Genomic DNA, 20,462 nt, shown 5'->3' on the forward strand with positions numbered 1-20,462 from the left:
TTAAGCAGGCCCCATGCCCAGCACAGAGCCCGATACAGGGTTCAATCTCACAACCCTGAGATCATGGCTTGAGTCGAAATCAAGAGTCAGACGCTTAATCCACTGAGCCGCCCGGGCGCCCCCTTAACATTCCACATCTTAAAAAAAAAACAACAATAAAAATATAGCATCTTGTCTCAGTCCATTCAGGCTGCTGTAACAAAATACCACAGACTGGGTGGCTTATAAATAACAGAAATTCATTTCTCACCATTCTGGAGACTAGAAGTCCAAGATCAAGGCAGAGCCAGAGTTTGGTGAGAGCCCGATTCTTGGGTCCTCACGTGGCAGAAGGGCAGGGGGAGCCCTCTGGGGTCTCCTGTATAAGGCACTGATCCCATTCACAAAGGCTCCACCCCATGACCTAAGCACCTCCTGAAGGCCCCATCCTAGTACCATCACCCGGGGGGTTAGGTTTCAACCTATGAATTTGTGGGGGGACACAGACATTCAGCCCATAGCAATCTTCAGGCATGCTTGGCCTACTTCACTACTACAATATTTGCTGGTCTACTTCATGTTAACTTGTCTTGTTCAAGTGTCAATGAGACTTCTTGGCCCATCGGAATCTTGCCCGTTTGAACAGACGACGGTGACCATCATCTTGCTGCCTGACGCATCCCAGGCCCGTGTGGGAGGCCCCTTGGCCTTCAGTGCGGCTCTTGGCACCTCTGAACGCCTCTTGGTTTTGTCGCAGTAGCAAGATTCCCCACGTCTGCCCCGTGCCACAGAAGCAGGGGCCAGCACACATAAATACTTGTGGCTCTGTGGGCCCAAGGTCCCAGACGCTGTGGCCCAAGGGTGTCTGTTGGTGGCCCACGGGATATACATTCCTGACCCTGCTCCAAGCTCGGAGAGCCCACGTCGGGTGCTGGGTGGACAGGTGGAGCGGCTCTAGGCTCCCTCCTGGCAGGGATGGAGGCAGAAGCATTTCATCTGAAGGCCCTGAGCACCTTCTCTCAGCTTAGCCCACGGTATGGGTATGCCCTACTTCCTCCGGTCTGTGGCTCTATCTCTCGCTCGAATGTTTTCCCGCAGGGATTCCCTAAGCACAGGTTTAGGACTTCCTCTGTAGAACTGACAGTCCTGTACCTGGTGGGCACGTCTCCGGCGGGCTGGGTGTATGTCTGCCCCACTCACCAGCCGCTGCCTGGCTCTCAGCATCTTGCTCAGCTGTGTCCGGCCCAGGGGCTTCCCTCCCACCTGGCTCCCAACGGAGCTCCCGGGCGAGCTGGAGAGCTTGGCCTGGGGCGGCTGAGTCCAGGCAGGAGTGAGCACAGCGGTGCTGCAGGAGAGATGGAGTGCGCCGGACTTGGGGCGGCCGCAGCACCACCACCACCTCCCGCCCCCCGAGCTGCGGGCTGGGGCAGCGGCAGCTTACCCGCCCCGAAGCACAGGTGCACGGCAAGCTCAGTTCTGGAAGGTTTTCGTCTGTGCCAGCTCGTCTTTGACACCAGGCTTTCCCATGAAGTTATAGCTAGTTGAGTATCAAGCGTTTCTAAAGAACCCCCTGAAGGAATGTTTTTTCTTTGTGCAAACAGTCCTTTTGTACAGAGGGTGTTCTGTGGCTTCTTGGCACCGACGCAGGTGGGTAACACCTGACTGAACATCACTCACTCAGGAGCGTGAAGACACGCACTGCACGTCAGCACAAAGCCAGCCTGCCGGGCGAGCACGGCGAGGTCCCCCTTCCTCAGCTAATCCTCAGCGTCTGAGGGCCTCGTCCAGCTCCCCGGGCTCGCCCCCTGCCACACGCGGAGGCTGCTTTGCGTATTTCCCAAGCCCATGGCTGTCCGACGTCGTCCCACCGCTGAAAGTCAGAGAGCACAGGCAAAGGTGGTAAATTCTCAACGTCCGGGGGCCGCATCGGCCTGGTCACCGCCTGGTCTGCCATGAGCCTCCCACTTGTCCGAGAGGGACCCCGGCCCGCAGTGGGTGCTGGGTAAGCGCTGTCCACCTGCCCACGTGCCGGGTGGGGATGACTGTGGGACCGGCCTTGCAGGGTTACCATGGGTCTGGAAGAGGATCAGCAGAAGGCTCCTGAGGCAGGCACACGCTGGGCCACTCACTTGCCTGGGCTGGCTGGTCAGGATGGCACAGCCGCGCCCTTCAGGGGAGGTGGCCTGGAGGTGGGCCCCACCGCAGCCCTGTCTGTTCTGCTGATGAGAGAGAGGCATGCTTCACCCTGGAGGTGGTGACCGGGGATGCTTTTGTCTCCCCAGTAGAACATCCAGATCCCACCCGGGGCGACCAAGTCACCACACAGAATACCCCAAGGCCACTCCTGCTAGCCGTGAAGAGGCTAGGCAGCCTCCAGGAGCTGAGGCTCTGGATTCAGCTAACAACCAGGAGGGCTGGAAGAGGTGCCCACCCCATTGACCCTTAACTACAGCCTGTGAGGCTCCAACCAGAGGCCCCAGCCGCACCGCGCCTGCGCTCCTAACCCATGGAAGCTCTTCCAACAGGGACAGAACAGCAGAACACATTGACCAGAGCCAGAACTGCACGCTGATTCCATCGCTACTCCAGGAGAGTTTTCTCTGGTTGTAAGCAGCCTCTCCGAGGAGAGTATTAATGAAGACTTCTTCGAGAGACTGGTGAGCCTCTCTCGGTGGATGGGCTGGACCAGAAAGCGGCTTGCTGAGGTGGAGGACGCCTGAGGACACCTGATGAGCGATGCTTGGCCAGTGGGTCCCCCCTCGCTTGCCTGGGGAACCTCGGGTCTCCCGCCCCCTGGGCACCTGAGCCACAGCCTTCCTCGTCGTCCTGGGCAATACCGATGTCAGAATCACCACGGTTTGGCTGCTGTGGACTGTGCTAAATTCAAGTGGCTCCTGAATGTAACAGCGCTTGGGTGTAAGTCCTGAAAAACGTTGCTCAGTGAACAGCGTAAGTAGCTGGGAAAGGCACTTAGGAACCGGGCAGAAAATCACAGGGCTGATATTGCCAAGCCACCCGGCTGCCACGGCCAGATGTGGCTGGGTGTGCGGAGGGGGGCTGAGCCCAGGAGAGTCTTGCTGAAAGCATCTGACATGAAGGCACACGGGCGTGCGGCCTGAGATGCTTGGACGCTGTCTCCCCACCCCAGTTCCTCAGGGTCCATCCAGGCTCCTCTTCATGGCTGGTGGGACTACACCGTATGGATGCACCACACAGTTTGCTTCTCTGTCCGTTCATCTGTCAACACATTTGGGTTGTTTCTAGTTTGGCACTATTATGAATAAAGCCACTATGAGCACCCATGCAAAGGAAAAAAAGCCATTCCCAGAACATTCAGGGCCCTAAGTTCACATCAAAGGGACTGACGATGAGAGCGCATGCGTCCTTCTGGTGAAGGGCAACCTTGGATCCACATAGAGGCTCCTCCTTGTAGAGGCACACGCTTGTCCTGTGGGAGAGCCGTAGGGATGCACTGTGGCCACTCTGCAGCCCACTGGAGGATGCTCAGGGAGATTGGCTTGAGCCCTTCCAGCAAGGGGATCGCACAGCCGTTGGAAGATGGCAGTGCCCCTGTACCCCTGGGTCCCGTGGCACAGCCAGCCCCCCAACACTGGGTCAGGTCTGAGGAACGACTCAGCCCTAGGAATATGACAAGGACCATCTGAGGCTTTGCAAACATTAAGTATCTTCCCCAGGCTGGGTGTTGGGGTGGGGCCCGTTTCTTCTTATGCCCCGGGGAGTTTGAGACTGGTCGGGTCTGTGGTGATTTGCTAATGCCCCAGATCCTGTGGATGCAGAGGCCGTGTTGTGCCAAACTGTGGGCCCCACAGTGGGCACAGAGGCCTCACTCTGGTTCAGACACTAGTGTTTCCAGTATAGTTGGTCCACTGGGGTTCCAGGTGGCTCAGCTGAGTGGACAAAAGTCCTGGCCACCAGTCTTTCCACACAACATCCATAAGGCCTGGGTGAACTTGGAAACTGCTTGCCTTATCCACATGGCCCCATCAGGCACACAGGACTAGCTCTGACAGACCAATGTGGCCCTCGTACACCAAGATTCGGCCACAAGATGTCCCTGGGACACTGCTCACCAGCACGTGGCCTCTGTAGGGGGTCAGTTGCCTGTGATCCTCCATGCACCTCTGCTCGTGCCTTTACAGGAGAGTGAGGCCCATGTATGGACTCTGGGTCTGCGCCTGCCAACACCTCTCTCTACCATCTCCAGGGGCAAGGCACTGGCGGCCAACACACGCAGCTCACCTCAGACATTCTGGAAGCATCTCTGAGTTTAATAAACCTCATGCTGACTTGCAGCGCCCTGTCCCTTTGTCTGGAACACACACCTCCATGGCTGTTTTCGTAAATACGGTGGTTCTACCGAAGGCCTATACAGCCGTGTTCTAGGAGAACACCCTCAGCGTGTGGCCTCTCATGGGAGCCATGCAGGGCTGTGGCTTGGCGACGCCACTCTCCATTGTCTCTGACCTGACAGCCTCCCTGTGAGGAGCACCCCGAGTGTGGCTTACTTGGCAGTTTTCCTCTATGAGGTTCGAGTTCCTGCAGCCTAAACAGAGCCTCTCCTTCTGACATTCATCATGTGGACATCTTTCTGGATGTGTCCCCCACCATCCGGTGACGTGGCTACAGGATACTCAGGGGCCAGCGTGGTCCCTCCCAGAGGTGCTGGGGACACTCGCCAGCACCTCTGTCCAACAGGGCCCATGTGGGTAGGCCAGTCCCCAGGATGGGCCTTCCATGAGCTCCAACGGTATACAGTCCCCTAGGGGGTGGCCGTAGGTCCCTGGGGAGGCTGGGCAGAAGACCAGCAGTATACATTGTTGGCAGTGTAGTGGGGTCTTTCCTTAAGGGGCCTGGGGCGGTGACTGGGGGTTTGTAAACCTATTTCGGTGGCCCGGGTCAGACATCTGTCTGCTCGATCCAGAACACTTCCACTCAAGCAGACCAGGCTAGACTTGATCCAGCTGCCTGTCAGCTCCATTTCCAGGGCCCCAAGGGCACCAGCCCATGCCCACATCTCTGCCAGTCTGGCTGCTTGTGGCTGAGGCTGCCCACCACACAAGCACGCCTATTCCGTCTTGGACAGTTAAGTGCCACTACTAGGCCTTGCCACTCTGAGATTCAGTGACTCCGCTGCCTTTAGAGAACCTCGCTCTGTGGCAGTGGCTCCAGCTGACCTGCAGAGAAGAGAAACCACAGAGCTCTCCAAGGATGCTGGGCTCCCCTTGCGGACGTACTCCTCAAAGTCTTGGGAAAAGGCTCCGGCCCCTCTTATGGAGGGTGAGCAGCTCTCATGTGCTAAGTCCCCTTGAGTACTCCAATCTCCCCGAATCCTCGGGTCACCCCCTCTGCAGTACACTGAGGTGGTTCTGGCATTTCAACCATACTCAGCGAACCTGCCTTGTGGTCCATGTTTCAACCAAGCAACTGCACCCGGGGGCCCTTTCTAACTCCTCGGGCTGCAACAAGTCCAGACCCTCTGTTAGTGGCCCTGTTTCCATGGATCTGGCCTGATGCGTTTCATATTCCTGCCACCTGGATCCCACACGTGTTCTCCAGATTTCTATCTGCACGAAGTTCTTCTGGAGCGTAGCCACCTCATCACGGGCCACACTTTGTACCTCACCCTTTGGGGCCTCCTTGGGCCTGAGTCTAGTTATAAACAAAGCTGGGGTGGGGGGAGGTGGTCCTGAGTGTCCCACAAGGACCCCGCCCCAGGGGGAGCCATTCCGGGTCCTTCAGGTAAAGGAGGACTGACCTCTTCAGGCAGAGACTGAAGGGCGCTCTTCTGGCAAAAAAGGCAGCGGAACAAAGGGGTTTGAGGCCCCCAGCTTCCTCAATGACTGCCCACAGCCCCCACCCCAATTTCCAGGGTCCCATTCCTTCCCAATCAATAGCCCAGCTTTAAAAGATGCCCTGACAGCTGGGCCCAGCCATGCATGGAAGGAGACTCTGGACATACTCGCTGCTTCGGCTGCTCATTCCCAGTTGCCCTGTGTGCACACTGTTGGCTCTGTGTTGTTGGTGACTGTGTCGGCCACACTTAATTCTGCTGTGCTTTCCACCCCGAAGATGGCACCTTGCCGTCTTTGGTCTTCCTCTCTTTGGGGCACTTCCCCCCATGGATTCAGGGAGCTTGGCCTGGACCTGAACCATGAGCTCTCTCTGCCTTTGCCATCATCCACAGCCCACCCTCCTCCTGCCTTGCTCCCTTGAGGGGTCTGCTCACTTCTTTATACAGGTTCTGGCTTCCGCCCTGAGCATCAGGAGCTCCTGGTCATCCTTGGGGTGAGGAGCCACACAGAGTCAGCAGGACCTGGGGGCCACATTTGGTGTCCCCCACTGGACAGGGGTCAACTGCCCTGCCCAGTGGAAGGTCTGAGGAGAGCTCTCGGAGCTGACCCTAAGGAGTAATGTATACCTTGTATACCTCGGAGAATGTATACCTTGAGCCTGTGGGTTTGCAATAGAGGTTGATTGTAAAGCAGCCCCAGGTTGGCCTCTCACTTGGGCCACAGCTGCCCAGGTGTCTGGCCCAGTTACTCTTTGTGAGCTGAGAGTCACTGTCATACAGATGCTGTATTTCACAAAAGGAAACACAAGCGTTGTGCAGAAAACGACTCCATGGACCAAGCCCCTCTTGTAACTGGAGGAGGAGAACCGCGACTGGCTGTCCTCAGCGGTCCCAATGCACGGTTTCCACATGCCTGGGTCAGGCCAAAGTCTGGGTGCCCACCTCCCTGCCCTCTGCGTGTCCCAACGAGGGAGTAGATGCATTGCTGCGGATCGGGTAGAGCGACCAGATGCTAATGCGCTGATCCCCGGACCCTGCGGCCAGCAAGCCATCAGTGGCAAAGGCCACGCAGTGGACGGTGGCGCTGTGGAAGGACAGTACGGCCAGTGGCTTCATCGTCCACCAGTGAAACACACGGACACGATGGTCCCAGCCCGCAGTGGCCAGGATCTTGCGGTCTGGCCGGATCTTGACATCAGCGATCCCAGGATTGGTGAGTTCATGAGTTCTGCACACCTATAAGATCAAGAGAACCATGAAGTGGCTTCTTAGACCCGTCCCAGGGGCTCCCACCCCTGGACAGCCCCAGTCTGGCAGCTAGAACAAGGAGGGAAATGTAGGCCGCCAAGATGGTTGTATGCTCCTGCAAACTTTACCCCCTACCTCCCAGGAGCCAGGCACAGAGCTGCTGAGGGGAGCAGCCTGACTGCTGCCCTTGGCCAAGCCCTTGGGTTATGACAGAAGACTTCAGGCCCTTCTCTCAGAGAGCCCCTGAGGTCCTGCAGAGCTGCTCCCCTATACAAGGTCTGGGAGCAACTCAGGGGCTGCTCTGTTTCTCTGCCTATCAGGCCCTCAGGAAAGACCTCAGTGGGCTGAGTCCGGGGGCCCCTCACCACGGAAATACACTGCACTCTAGCGTCCACGCAAGACGCATCTCCAGCTTGATAGCAGCATAAAGTCTGCATGTTTCCCCTTCTGGGGAAACCTCACACCCACCCACAGCAGGAGGAGGATGAGAGATGCTAAGTCCATCTTCAACGAGAGGGTTGAAGGGCCACCAAGCGGGGGAGCCAGTGGGTGCAGGCAGGACCAGTGGGGGACAACACCGAAGGTGCAAGCCGCAGGAGCACCTGCAGAGCCTGCCACACTGGCCATGGCCAAAACCTTAGTCTCTAGCTTGGTTCTGGGAGAAGGGCAGGCAAAACAAAACAAGGAGTTGCACAGGTGTGTTCTATCTGCATGGAGACACTGGGAGCCAACCTCCTTCTGGAGGCAGAGCACTCCCATAGTCAGTGCTGGGTGATGACCCCTCGCCGACACGTGCCTCCTGCAGCAGGTAAGGAATCAGAGCTGTCTTTGTGGTCACAGCTATTCATGGTTACATGGCACTGTCTCATGCATTGCAATCTGGCGTCTCTGTCCCCACGCACTAAATGACAAAGGCACTTTGCCATCATTGTGACAATACACAGTAGCCACTTCCTTCTACTGATCCTGTGTTTGGCCAAGCCCTGTGCACCATGAGCTCTTGTTGCCCTGAAGTTGTCTTTGCTGTCCCTTACCAGCACACCCTTTTCTCCTAATTCACTTCCTAATGGGGCCATGGTAGTCTTGGTTAAGAATCACTCATCTCTGCAAAGATAACACAAGAGAAAAGGAAGAAACACAGAAAAGCCAACATTCCTTGGAAGCAAACAGAAATTGTCACAAGGATTTTTTGCCATAATTTAATAAAACAAAACTCATGAAGCAGTTTCCTCTATAAAACAGGAATCTGAAGTAGCAAAACACAGAGGAGGAAAACTGAACTGACAGAGCACAGGAAAGAAAAGGAAGGAAGACCTCAAAGAAATGGAGGGGAATGGGAAATGGCAGAAGGAGACTGGAACAAGACAGTAAGAGCAGGAATGATACAAAGTGAGCGAAATGAAAGGGAAACAGAGTTACAATGGATTGGAGAGAAAACAGCAGACATGGAAGACAGGCAGAGGGGCTCTAACATTCAGTGATTTAGAAAATCAATTTTTTTTTTAAAGATTTTATTTATATATTTGACAGAGAGAGACACAGTGAGAGAGGGAACGCAAGCAGGGGGAGTGGGAGAGGGAGAAGCAGGCTGCCCACCAAGCAGGGAGCCTGATGCGGGGCTCGATCCCAGGACCCTGGGATCATGACCTGAGTCAAAGGCAGACGCTTAACGACTGAGCCACCCAGGCGCCCCTAGAAAATCAATTTTAATTTTTAGAAAAATTGAAGCCTTATGATCCAGATCCAAAGACAGGCTATAGGATGGTCAACGTTAAGGTACACCTTAGGAAAATCACTGGACTTAGCAGCTTAAAAAGTCCTTTTGGTGGTCAGGCAAAAAGATCATGTCAATTGTGAGGTAAGTTAGGCTGTCCTCAAAATGTTCCACGGCCACATCTGTGTCAGCAGACAGTAGAGGCTGCGAAGACAGACATGGTCCAAGCATTTTATATCCAGCCATACTGCTGCTCAAGTATAAAAACAATAGACAAGCATTTTTGAACATGTAAGAACTTAAAGAATTTGCTCCCATAAGCTCTTCTTTTTTTTTTTTTTTAATTTTATTATGTTATGTTAGTCACCATACAATACATCATTGGTTTTTGATGTGGTGATCCACGATCCATTGTTTTCATATAACACCCAGTGCTCCATGCAGTACGTGCCCTCCTTAATACTCATCACCAGGCTAATCCATCCCCCTACCCCCCTCCCCTCTAAAACCCTGTTTGTTTCTCAGAGTCGATAGTCTCTCATGGTTCATCTCTGCCTCCAATTCCCCCTCCCCACTTTTCCCTTCCTTCTCCTAATGTCCTCCATGTTATTCCTTATGTTCCACAAATAAGTGAAACCATATGATAATTGACTTTCTCTGCTGGAGTTATTTCACTTAGCATAATCTCCTCCAGTCCCATCCATGTGGATGTAAAAATTGGGTATTCATCTTTTCTGATGGCTGAGTAATATTCCATTGTATATATGGACCACATCTTCTTTATCCATTCATCTGTTGAAGGGCATCTCGGCTCTTTCCACAGTTTGGCTATTGCGGACATTGCTGCTATGAACATTGGGGTGCATATGGCCCTTCTCTTCACTACATCTGTGTCTTTGGGGTAAATACCCAGTAGTGCAATTGCTGGGTCATAGGGTAGCTCTATTTTTAAATTTTTGAGGCACCTCCACACTGTTTTCCAAAGTGGCTGTACCAACTTGCATTCCCACCAACAGTCTAAGAGGGTTCCCCTTTCTCCACAACCTCTCCAACATTTGTTGTTTCTTTCCCTGTCCATTTTTGCCATTCTAACTGGTGTAAGGTGGTATCTCAATGTGGTTTTGATTTGGATTTCCCTGATGGCTAATGATGATGAACATTTTTTCATGTGTCTGTTAGCCATTTGTATATCTTCTTCAGCCATAAGCTCTTCTTGAAGGACTGGAAGATTAACTCTGGTCTCATAAGAGATAACCAGGGAACTTTAGCAGATCATCTGGCAGAAAGCAAGGAATCTACTTACCAGTAGGATTAGACCTAAAACAATACATAGATTATGGCTCTAGAACCAGTTATGTAACTAACTGAAATATGGGGGGATAGTGAGAGAGATGGGATGTTTGTTAAATTCACTGATTTGCTCATCTTTTGTCATTTGGGGCCTAAGATACAATAGTCAACCTCATACTTGAGAGATTATCTGACAATCCACTAAGTAATGACAAAAACAACATGACTTCCTTCCCCGTCCCTGACACTAGGTGCCATGTTTTCCTAGTATTTGCTCTTGTATTTCTCCATAAAAATATACTCAACAGATTTATAATTAGGTTCCAAAGTTAAATCCAAATCTGTGCTATGTGTAAGAGAGACACCAAAAGAATGATTGGCAAAGATATACTAAGAGAGTGCAGACAAGAGAAACAGGGGTCCAATGTCAGTAATAGGAAACGTTGAATTCAGAGGAAAAAGCATGAAGACAGACTATGTACCATACTTAGCAATAATAAAGGGTACAATTCGCAATGAAGAGCTATGACTGTCTGTTCTAGAGATAAACGGGCGTATCATTCATGAAGCGAGAACAATAGGACCGTGGCTATGATGGAGTAACTGGTACCAGACCAGTCCTCATGCTATAAACAACCATCAAACCGGACAAAAGATACCAAGCAACCATGTCTGGGCAGGCAGTGGACAACAGGTGGGGAGGGGCAGCTGATGAGGGGAGCCTCCCAAATACTCTGGCAGCAATCTGCCCGGGGAAAGGTCCCAGCCACGAAATCTAGGTGGTGCCTAGAGGCCACATGAAGCTGAGGAGGCAGAGATCAGAGCGTTGGGGCAGCTAGGGCAGCTGCATCTGTGGGGTGAGCCAGCAGCATGGAGGTTAACTGGGGAAGGGCCTGAAGGCTGCGTCTGGGCTCCGCATCAGTCCTTGTGTGAAGGCTGGGCTGTGCATGGTCAGGACACCACACGAGGTTTACCAGACAGTGACTATAGCAGGGTTAGATGGAATAGATAGGGGAGATCAACCATGATCTGGGGTCCAGCCAGCCAAAGCACAAACACCACCTGACAACCCAACACCAGGTGAGATGCCACAATGGTCTTGCTCCAGGAATAAGGATCACACCTGTGGGTAGGGCCTACCCTGGATCTACTGCAACAATGCTAGAGACGGAGCTCTACACGGTCTGAAGGAGAGGCAGAGTTCAGAAGATGAGTCTTACCACATTAGAGGAGCCTGGGAAGGACCCTGGGCTCTCCACGTATCTGCCCTGACAGAGCATAAAGCCAAGCCTCCACAAGTTCAAGGTGAACAGCCAGTAACTGAACTAACTGCCTGCAAGAACAAAAGTAAATATTCTTCAGAGCAAAAGATTAGAATTCTGAGTCTCCATCACGTATCACTTACAATGTTGAGCACACAAACAAAAAAATTATTAGACATGCAAAGAAGCAGGAATATAGGATCCATAGTCAACTGGGAAAAAAACAGTAAACAGAAACTGGCCCAGAATGGCACAGATGTTGAACATATCAGATAAAAACTTTAAAGCAGCTATTTAAGTATGCTCAAAAAAAAAAAAAAAAAGAAAGAAAACGCATTCAAATAATTATAAAGAACAACTTCCCCGATGAGTGAACAGACAGGAATTACTAGCAGAAAAATGGAGATTATAAAAAAGAACAACCCAGAACAGCCAACATATTATGTTAAAGGAGAAGAACAAAGTCCGAGGCCTGATGCTACCTGACTTCAGGACCTACTATAAAACTATAGTGCTCAAGACAGTGTGGTATTGATGAAAGAAGAGACAGATCAAAGAAACAGCATAGAGAGCCCAGAAATAGACCCACATAAAGAGAGTCAACTCATCTTTGACAAAGGAGCAAAGGAAACATAATGAAGGAAAAGATACTCCTTTTATCAAGCAGTGCTGGAAAAATTGGACATCCACGTGCAAAAATATGAATCTAGACAAAGACCTCACACCTCTAATTCACAAAAAATAACTCAAAATGAATCACAGACCTGAATATAAAACACAACACTATAAAAATCATAAAAAGATAACACAAGACAAAAACCTAGATGACTTTGGGCTTGGCAATCACATTTTATTTATTTTTTTTAGTTTTTTTTTAAAGATTTTATTTATTTTTGTGAGAGAGAGAGAGCGTACATGTGAGCAGGGGCAGTGGGAGGGGCAGAGGGAGAAGCACACTCCCCACTGAGCAGGGAGCCTGATGCAGGACTTGATCCCAGGGCCCTGGGATCATGACCTGAGCTGAAGGCAGATGCTTAACCGATTGAGCCACTCAGGCGCCCAGCAATGACATTTCAGACACAACACCAAAGGCATGATCCATGAAAGAAAGAATTGATAAGCTAAGCTTCACTAAAATTAAAATTTTCTGCTCTGTGAAAGACACTGGCAAGATAATGAAAAGACAAGCCACAGAACAGAAGAAAATATGTGCAGAACACACATCTGGTAAAGGACTATTAACCAAAATGTACAAAGAACTCTTAAAACTCAACAGTAAGAAAACAAACGACCTAATTAAAAAATGAGCAAAAGACCTTAACACACACTTTACCAAAGAAGATCAACACATGGCAGGTAAGCACATGAAAAGTGCTTCTGTCATATGTTATCAGGGAAATGCAAATTAGAACAATACTAAGATAATACTGTATGTCAACTATACTTCAATAATAATAATAAAGAATAAAACAGATACCCACTATACACTTGTTAGAATGGCCAAAGTCCAGAACACTGATAATACCAAATGCTGGCAAGGATGTGGAGCCACAGGAACTCTATTCACTGCTGGCGGGAATGCAATACCCTACAGCCACTTTGGAAGACAGCCTGGTGGTATCTTAACAAAACTAAACATACTCTTGCCATGTGTTCTAGAAATTGCATGCTTTGGTATTTACCCAAAGGAGATGAAAATTTATATCTATACAAAAAACTGTGGGGTGCCTGGATGGCTCAGTCAGTTAAGCATCCGACACTTGCTTTCAGCTCAGGTCATGATCTCAAGCCCCATGTCAGTCTCTGTGCTGGGTGTGGAACCTGCTTAAGATTCTCTCTTCTCCCTTTCCACCCTCCCCCCAAAATACTGTACATCCATATTTTTTTTTTTAAAGATTTTATGTATTTATTTGACAGAGACACAGCGAGAGAGGGAACACAAGCAGGGGGAGAGGGAGAGGGAGAAGCAGGCTTCCCGCTGAGCAGGGAGCCCAATGCGGGGCCCGATCCCAGGACCCTGGGACCATGACCTGAGCCGAAGGCAGACGCTTAACAACTGAGCCACCCAGGCACCCCTGTACATCTGTATTTATAGCAGCTTTATTTGTAATTGCCAAAACTTGGAAGCAACCAAGATGTCTTTTAATAGGTGAATGGATAAATAAACTGTGATGCATCAGACAATGGAATATTATTCAGTGCTAAAAAGAAATGAACCATCAAACTATAAAAGACACAGAAGAACCTTAAATGCGTATTACTCACTGAAAGAAGCCAATCCAAAAAGGCAACATACTGTATGATTCCAGCCATATGACGTTCTGGAAAAGGCAAAACCAAACCATAGGGACAGCAAAAAAAAAAAAAAAATCAGTGGTTGTCAAGGGTCAGTGCTAGAGGAGGAATGACTGGGCAGAGCACATAGGATTTTTAGGGCAGTGAAAACACTGTGTGTAATATTATAATGGTAGATACATGTCATTATACCTTTGTCCAAACCCACAGAATGCACACCACCAAGAGTGAACTTACTGTGAACTGTAGACTCTGGGTGATAATGTTTCAGTGTAGATCTGCCTGGTGTACCAGTTGTCCCACTCTGGTGGGCTGTCGATAATGGGGGAGACTGTATATGTGTGGGATTAGGGGCAAGGGGCATGTGGGATATGTCTGTACCTTCCTCTCAATTTTGCTGTGAACCTAAAACTGTTCTAAAAAAATAGTCTTTTATCTGAAAAAAAAGAAGAGGGGTGCCTGGGTGGCTCAGTCAGTTAAGCATCTCTCTTCAGCTCAGGTCATGATCCTGGAGTCCCAGGATTGAGCCCGCATTGGGCTCCCTGCTCAGTTGGGCAGCCTGCTTCTCCCTCTGCCCCTCACCCTGCTCGTGTTCTCTCTCTCTCTCAAATAAATAAATAAAATCGTAAAAAAAAACAAACAACAACAACAACAACAAAAAAAACCACAATAGAAAATGTAGAACTGAGCAGCTCGGTAACTGAAATGAAAAACTTGTAGGATAGGCTTAATGGCAGAATGTAAATCATTTTAAAAAGTCAGCAAACTAGAGGACATATCAATAGACATTATTCAATCTAAAGAACAGAGAGAAGAACATGATTGAAGAAAACGGAACAGAGCCTCAGGGAGTATGGAATGATATCCAACTGTCTAACTTATGGAAGAAGTTCCAGGAGAGTCAGACTACTGAAAACCACAGATGAACAAAACCTTGAAAGCCACCATGGAGTGAGACACATGGTGTATCTGGGAATAATGATAAGATACGATGAATTCTTATTCGAAACTATGGACACCAGATGACAATGGAACAACACCTTTAAAGCGCATGAAGGAGGGCGCCTGGGTGGCTCAGTTGGTTAAGCGACTGCCTTCGGCTCAGGTCATGATCCTGGAGTCCAGGGATCGAGTCCCGCAACAGGCTCCCTGCTCAGCAGGGAGTCTGCTTCTCCCTCTGACCCTCCGCCTCTCATGTGCTCTCTCTCTCATTCTCTCTCTCAAATAAATAAATAAAATCTTAAAAAAAAAAAAAAGATTTAAAGCGCATGAATGAAAACAAAACCATCATCCCTAGATTCTTTTTTAAAAAGAGGGTGAAATAGACATTGTTCATAAACAGAAGCTAGAGAATCTTTTGCCAAAAGAACTACACTTCAAGAAATGCTAAAGGGTATTCTTCCAGATAAAGGGAAATAAAACCAGACAGAAACTCGGATCTACAGGAAGAGCACCAGAAATGGTAACAGATGGGTAAATATAAACTCTAGTTGAACAACACGCAGGTTAGGGGTGCTGACTCCCCATGCAGTTGAAAATCCATTTATCACTTCTGATTCCCCCAAAACTACCAATAGCCTACTATTGACTGGAAGCCTTACTGATAACATGAACAGTTAACACGTATTTTGTATGCTATACGTATTATATACTGCATATTCTTACAATAAGCTAGAGAAAAGAAAATATTAACAAAATCTTAAGGAAGAGAAAACACATTTATAGTACTATTCCTTATGTATTAAAAAAAAAATCTGAGGGTGCCCGGGTGGCTTAGTCAGTTAAGCGTCTGGTTCTCGATTTCAGCTCAGGTCTTGATCTCAGGTTTAATAACTGATAATTTAATGCAAAACCAATAACATTGTAAAGTTTATAAGGTGTGTAGAAGTAAAATGTATAACAGCGGCTAGAGAAAGGGTGGGAGGGTGGTAAATGGAATCCTTCTAGCATGGAGTTATGACACACTTTGGGGGAAACGGTGTGGCCATACTGACTGAGTAGGGCTGGGTACGTTGATGATGTGTACCGTGAGCCTGCAGGTAGCCACTCAGAAGAAAATGACAAGAGCTGTATCAAAGAAACCAAAAGAGGAAATAAAATGGAAAACTAAAAAATGAATATTTGATTAACACACAAGAAGGCAGGAAAGGAGTACAAGAGGGTCAAAAACAGAAGTGACAAGTGGGAAACCAATATCAAGATGGCAGATGTAATGCCAGGCACATCAATAATTAAATATTAAGTGCAAACAGATTAAGTGCTCCAATTAGAAGGCAGAGATTGTCAGAAAGGATTAAAAAGCAAGACTGCCAAAGATGCTTTTTAAATATAAAGAGATGGACATAGGTTGAAAATAAGGGAGACATGCCCCGAAAAGAGGAAACCTGAGAAACCTGGCGCTGCATATTAGCGTCAGACCAAGCCGACCCCAAGACAAGGGATGTGTTACACCCGAAACTAATGTAACATTCATTGTGTGTCAACTACACTTCAATTTAAAAAAATTAAATTACTACAATAAAAAAAAAAAAAAAGACGTGACAGAAGCTACAGAGGGATATTTCATGATGACCACTCGGCAGGATGTGGTCACCACCTTAAATGCGCATAATGACAGCGCTTCAAAATTCATGAAGCAAAACAGACAGAAAGGGGGAAATAGGCACATTCACGACCACTCAAAGATTCAAAGACCTCGCTCAGTAACTGGCAAAAAACTAGATGAAAAGATCGGTAGGGATATGGAAGACGTGAATGCTACCAACCACCTTGACCGAGGTCGTGCTGACGGCACACTCCACCCAACAACTGCGTAACACACGCGTTCACCAAGATGTAATGTAGCATGTGCTGGACCAAACACAAGCTTCAATAAATATCTAAAGGCTGACATTGTGCAGGTTCCTTCACTGACAGCAGAATTAAGCTAGATTAAAGATATCTACAAAATCAACAAATATTTGGAAATTAAATAATTTACTTCTAAGGAACAACTGGATCAAAGAAGAAATCATCAGGGAAAATAGCAAGTATTTTGAACTGAATAAAAATGAAGACACAGAAATCAAAATTTGTTGCCAGACCCACACAGGCTGGTGATTTGGTTGGGAGCTGGCTCCCCCACAGCCCAGTGGAGGGCCAGGACAAACCTAGAGAAGCACCTAGAACTGTGGGCACCATCAACGTGCAGACTCACACACTTGGAGGCCCCCACTTGACGTTCCCTAACGGGCGGCCTTTTTGTCTTCTGGAAAGAGTGCCTGAGGAGTAAGAATGCCCGGGCAACAGCTACGGTACAAAAGGGCAGTGATGAGATGCAATCCGTGTGCAAAACCAGCTCTGTGAGAGAGATACCTATGTCTGAAGCTTGTCTATGACAAGCTGAAGGCAAAAGATTTTTTTTTAAAAAGCTATAAAAAGTAGTAGTATAATCAGAAGAAAGCTGGCATGAACCATATTAATAGTTGGCAAATAGGCTTGTAGGCAAAAATCTTTCTCAGGGCTAACGAGAGTCACTAAAGTATAAAGGTTCAATTCCCCAGGAAGATGACCATTCTAAACCTGTATGTTCCTAAGCCAGCTTCAAAATGCAGAGGCAAGAACACACAGGGTGCAGAAGTTGCCAAAATGTGCCTCGGCACCGGGCTCTCCCCGCCCCTTCCCAAGGCGCCCAGTCACACACACGGTGTCGGGACTGCACGGCCCCCACGGCTGCCCGAGCAGAGCGTGTGCAGGTGGGGCCATGCACCCAGCAACGAGAAGCACTTCCTTCCCACACACATGTGGAATACTTATGTCAACTGGACTGGCCTCCACATTTCAAAGAGCTGATATCATTCAGACCTTATTCTCCGACCACAACGGCATTGAGTTAGAAATTCAAAAATGAAAAAAAAAAAAAAAAAAAAACTGGGGAGAAAAAAAATCAAGCATTTGGAAACATAAAAACACTCTGATCAGCTCGGCAGTCAGAGAACAAACAAAAACCAGGTCCCTCCCAGAATGAAGATGGTGACATGTCCCAACGTGGGATGCAGCTAGAGGGCTGAAGCCAGGCTGCAGCTGCCGCTGGGGGGGCCGGTCGGCAGAGAACAAGTGGGCTCCGTATCCAGTTCAAGTCAGAGCAGCAGACCAAGCCCGGAGAACACGGGAGGAAGGAAGGGAAAGATCAGAGCAGAAATGATGAAACAGAAAAGGATTTTTTTTCTTCTCTTTTTTTCTCCTTTCAAACCATAAGAGACTCTTAATGATAGAAAAAGATTTTTAAAGATCAACAAAGGTAAGATTGATCGGGGATAAAAATGGGACAGTTTTGTAAATACAGCAGAGTCTACACAATCATTTCAAACAACTAAAAAAAGGGTAGTATGAAAATACCTTGAAGGTTTTTATGCCCAGAGACAAATTCTTAGAAAAAGGCAACTTACAAAAAAAAAAAAAAAAAAAAATCAAGAAACCTAAATCAGTCCAAGAAGAAAATCAAGCCTTCCTTGCAGAGGAAACACCTGCCCCAGTGGGAAAGAGCAACCCATGGCCACTCACAAAACAGACCCCTGCCAGCTGATCCAGAGATCAGGAGAGGAGGGGATGCCTGCCTCGATTCTGGGGCTCCGAATACCCCAACACCATAAACAGAGCGGGGTAACAGGGAGGTGGTGCAGTTTAGTTTACTGACAGACCAATGGCCCTGAACAACTCTGACTGAGCCCCACCACACGGAAATGGACAAGCTCTGTAACAGGTTATTTTAAGACTATATGGTTGTTTTGATATCATAAAAGCCAAATAATGCAATTCATTAAATTAACTGATTTGAGAATGAAAGCCATGCGTCTGACAGCTCAACGCCTATTCACGATCCAGATTCTTTCCCCACTACGAGTAGAAGGAGGATCTAATATGATGAGACAGCAAAATATGATGAGACCAAAACCTGGCAGCAAACTCACACGCTGTCCAACCTGTAGCATGCACGGGAGGCTCGCTACAGCCCCTGCCTCCGTGAGGCATGCCTGGGTTCCTGGCCAGTGCAATCAGCACTTGGGCAGCCCCGCAGCGACCCGCCCAGGCACCTCCACACCCACCCTGCATCTCATGGTCAGGGACCCCCTCCTACTCTTCCAGGGCTCTGGCCAGTGCCTGGCTCTACCAATTGGTGGACCACAATGCTCAGGCCACCAAGTGGCACATGCTGGAAAAGGACTGTGGGAGCCGAGGCCACTGTGCATGTGCTCGCATGTAAGGGTGTGCACCTGCCTGAACCCCTCTCCATTCTCATGGACCAGAACAGGGGGGCTGGGAATGAGGACTGATGACCTTCACCATCCCTCCTCCTTTTCTCTTCTGTGGACTATGCCCCAAGCCCAGGGGTAGCTAGGGGACCCCTGGGCTCGGAGCCATGGACTCCCTGGAACCCATGTGGGGCCCTGCTTCAGGGTCACCTCCTTCATATTCCATCTTTATGTGGATTTGTTAACAGGGAGAAAAGGGCTGCTTTCTAGTCTGCTCTCTGCTGATGATCACCGAGAACCCAAGGCAAGTGGAAGAGGAATGTGAATTTCCATAGCGGCCCCTGAACCGTGGTCTTCACACACTGGAAGGTGAGTCCAGGGCACAGAACGCCTTCCACACCAGTGTCGCCACCTGGGAGGGGCTGAGATGCCCAGCGCTGCCCATGGGGGCAGGAGTGACTCTGGTCCTGAAGCAAAGGCACGAAGCGGGCTCCCCTGGCTGGAATGAAGAGAAGCAGCAACAGAAGCTTTGATGGGGACCTAAACCCAAAGAGGCCTGTACCTGTCCTGGGCTTGTATTCCCGAGGAGGAGGAGGAGGGTCCAACAGCATCTGTTCATGGTCACGGCGGCCCAGAGCCTTGCTTGTTCTGCTGTGTTCCTGAGATGCATACTGGGGGTTGAGTTGTGTCCACAATTTGCTTGGTCTCAGGGCCCTGTAGTCTCCTTCCTACCTGTCCCACAGGTCCTGCTACTGACCCTTTAGAGGGTGGAGCCTGGGAGAAAGAGGGCAGCAGACACACAGCGGGACAAGGGGATGCCTGGCCAACCAACCATGGGCGCAACTCGGGGAAGCGTGGTTGGTCCTATTCCCAGCCCAGGCTGGCTGGGGTGGGGGGCCTCAATATTACTTAAAGGCCTAAAAATACTGCTGGCCGTAAATCAGCCCCTGCTTCAAGGCCATGGGCTCTGCCCAAGTGTGGGAGGAAGGAGCAGGTCTGCACACCACCTGTGTCTGACGACAGCCAAGGCCCAATCCCCTGGAGGCGGGAGGGAAAGCCACCTCTGGAAGGCAAGCGAGTGGCCCAGCATTGCCACGTGCCCCCGAGGCCACGGTGTCCTGAGGAGGGTGGCCACAGGCTCCCAGTCACTGCCATGGCCCCTGGCCGCACCCATCCTGGATAAGGACCCTCTGGGAGGGATCCCTGGCCACTAGTGGCTCTCACAGCACATGACCTCAGGTGCCAGGAATGTGCACGCGGCGCGGTCGCCATCTGGTTCCCATTACCCACGCTCTGCTGCGGGAAACCTCATCTGCGTCTCTGCTCCCAGCGCCTGCCCGGGAGAGATTGATTTGGGCTCATTAGAGACTCCGGCAGCAGGCTGCGAGGTGAGGCACATCTGTGCCCACGTGGCTCGAGGGCCAGGGCGGGCGGCCGCGTCAGCAGGCCAGCACGGTGCACCGGGGGCCTCGGGGCGAGGATGCCTGTGGATGCCGGTGGGCGCCGGCCCCTGATACTTCCTCCTCAGAGGCCTTGCGTCACAACCTGAAAATCTCCAGGGCCCCTGGGGCCAACTCTGAACCTGACATGCAGCCGTTTTCAGTGGCCGCACTCAGCGGGAGGAGCACTGT

The 20,462-nt window shown here is 49.9% G+C and overlaps 1 protein-coding gene across 5 annotated transcripts in view; it reads right to left on the reverse strand.

The window, feature by feature from the left end:
- Positions 1-224: 224 nt before the first annotated feature.
- The window catches only part of GNB1L (G protein subunit beta 1 like), a 68,107-nt gene continuing 47,869 nt past the window's right edge, over positions 225-20,462 (reverse strand). For all 5 annotated transcript variants that reach the window (XM_032398551.1, XM_032398550.1, XM_032398553.1 and 2 more), the window contains one exon: positions 225-7,027. In XM_032398551.1, coding sequence (XP_032254442.1) covers positions 6,710-7,027 — 318 coding nt within the window. In that variant the 3' untranslated portion in view covers positions 225-6,709. The remainder of the gene's footprint in view (positions 7,028-20,462) is intronic.

This window comes from Phoca vitulina, unplaced genomic scaffold, assembly GCF_004348235.1.
Source record: "Phoca vitulina isolate PV1807 unplaced genomic scaffold, GSC_HSeal_1.0 scaffold117, whole genome shotgun sequence".
Lineage (NCBI taxonomy): Eukaryota > Metazoa > Chordata > Mammalia > Carnivora > Phocidae > Phoca > Phoca vitulina.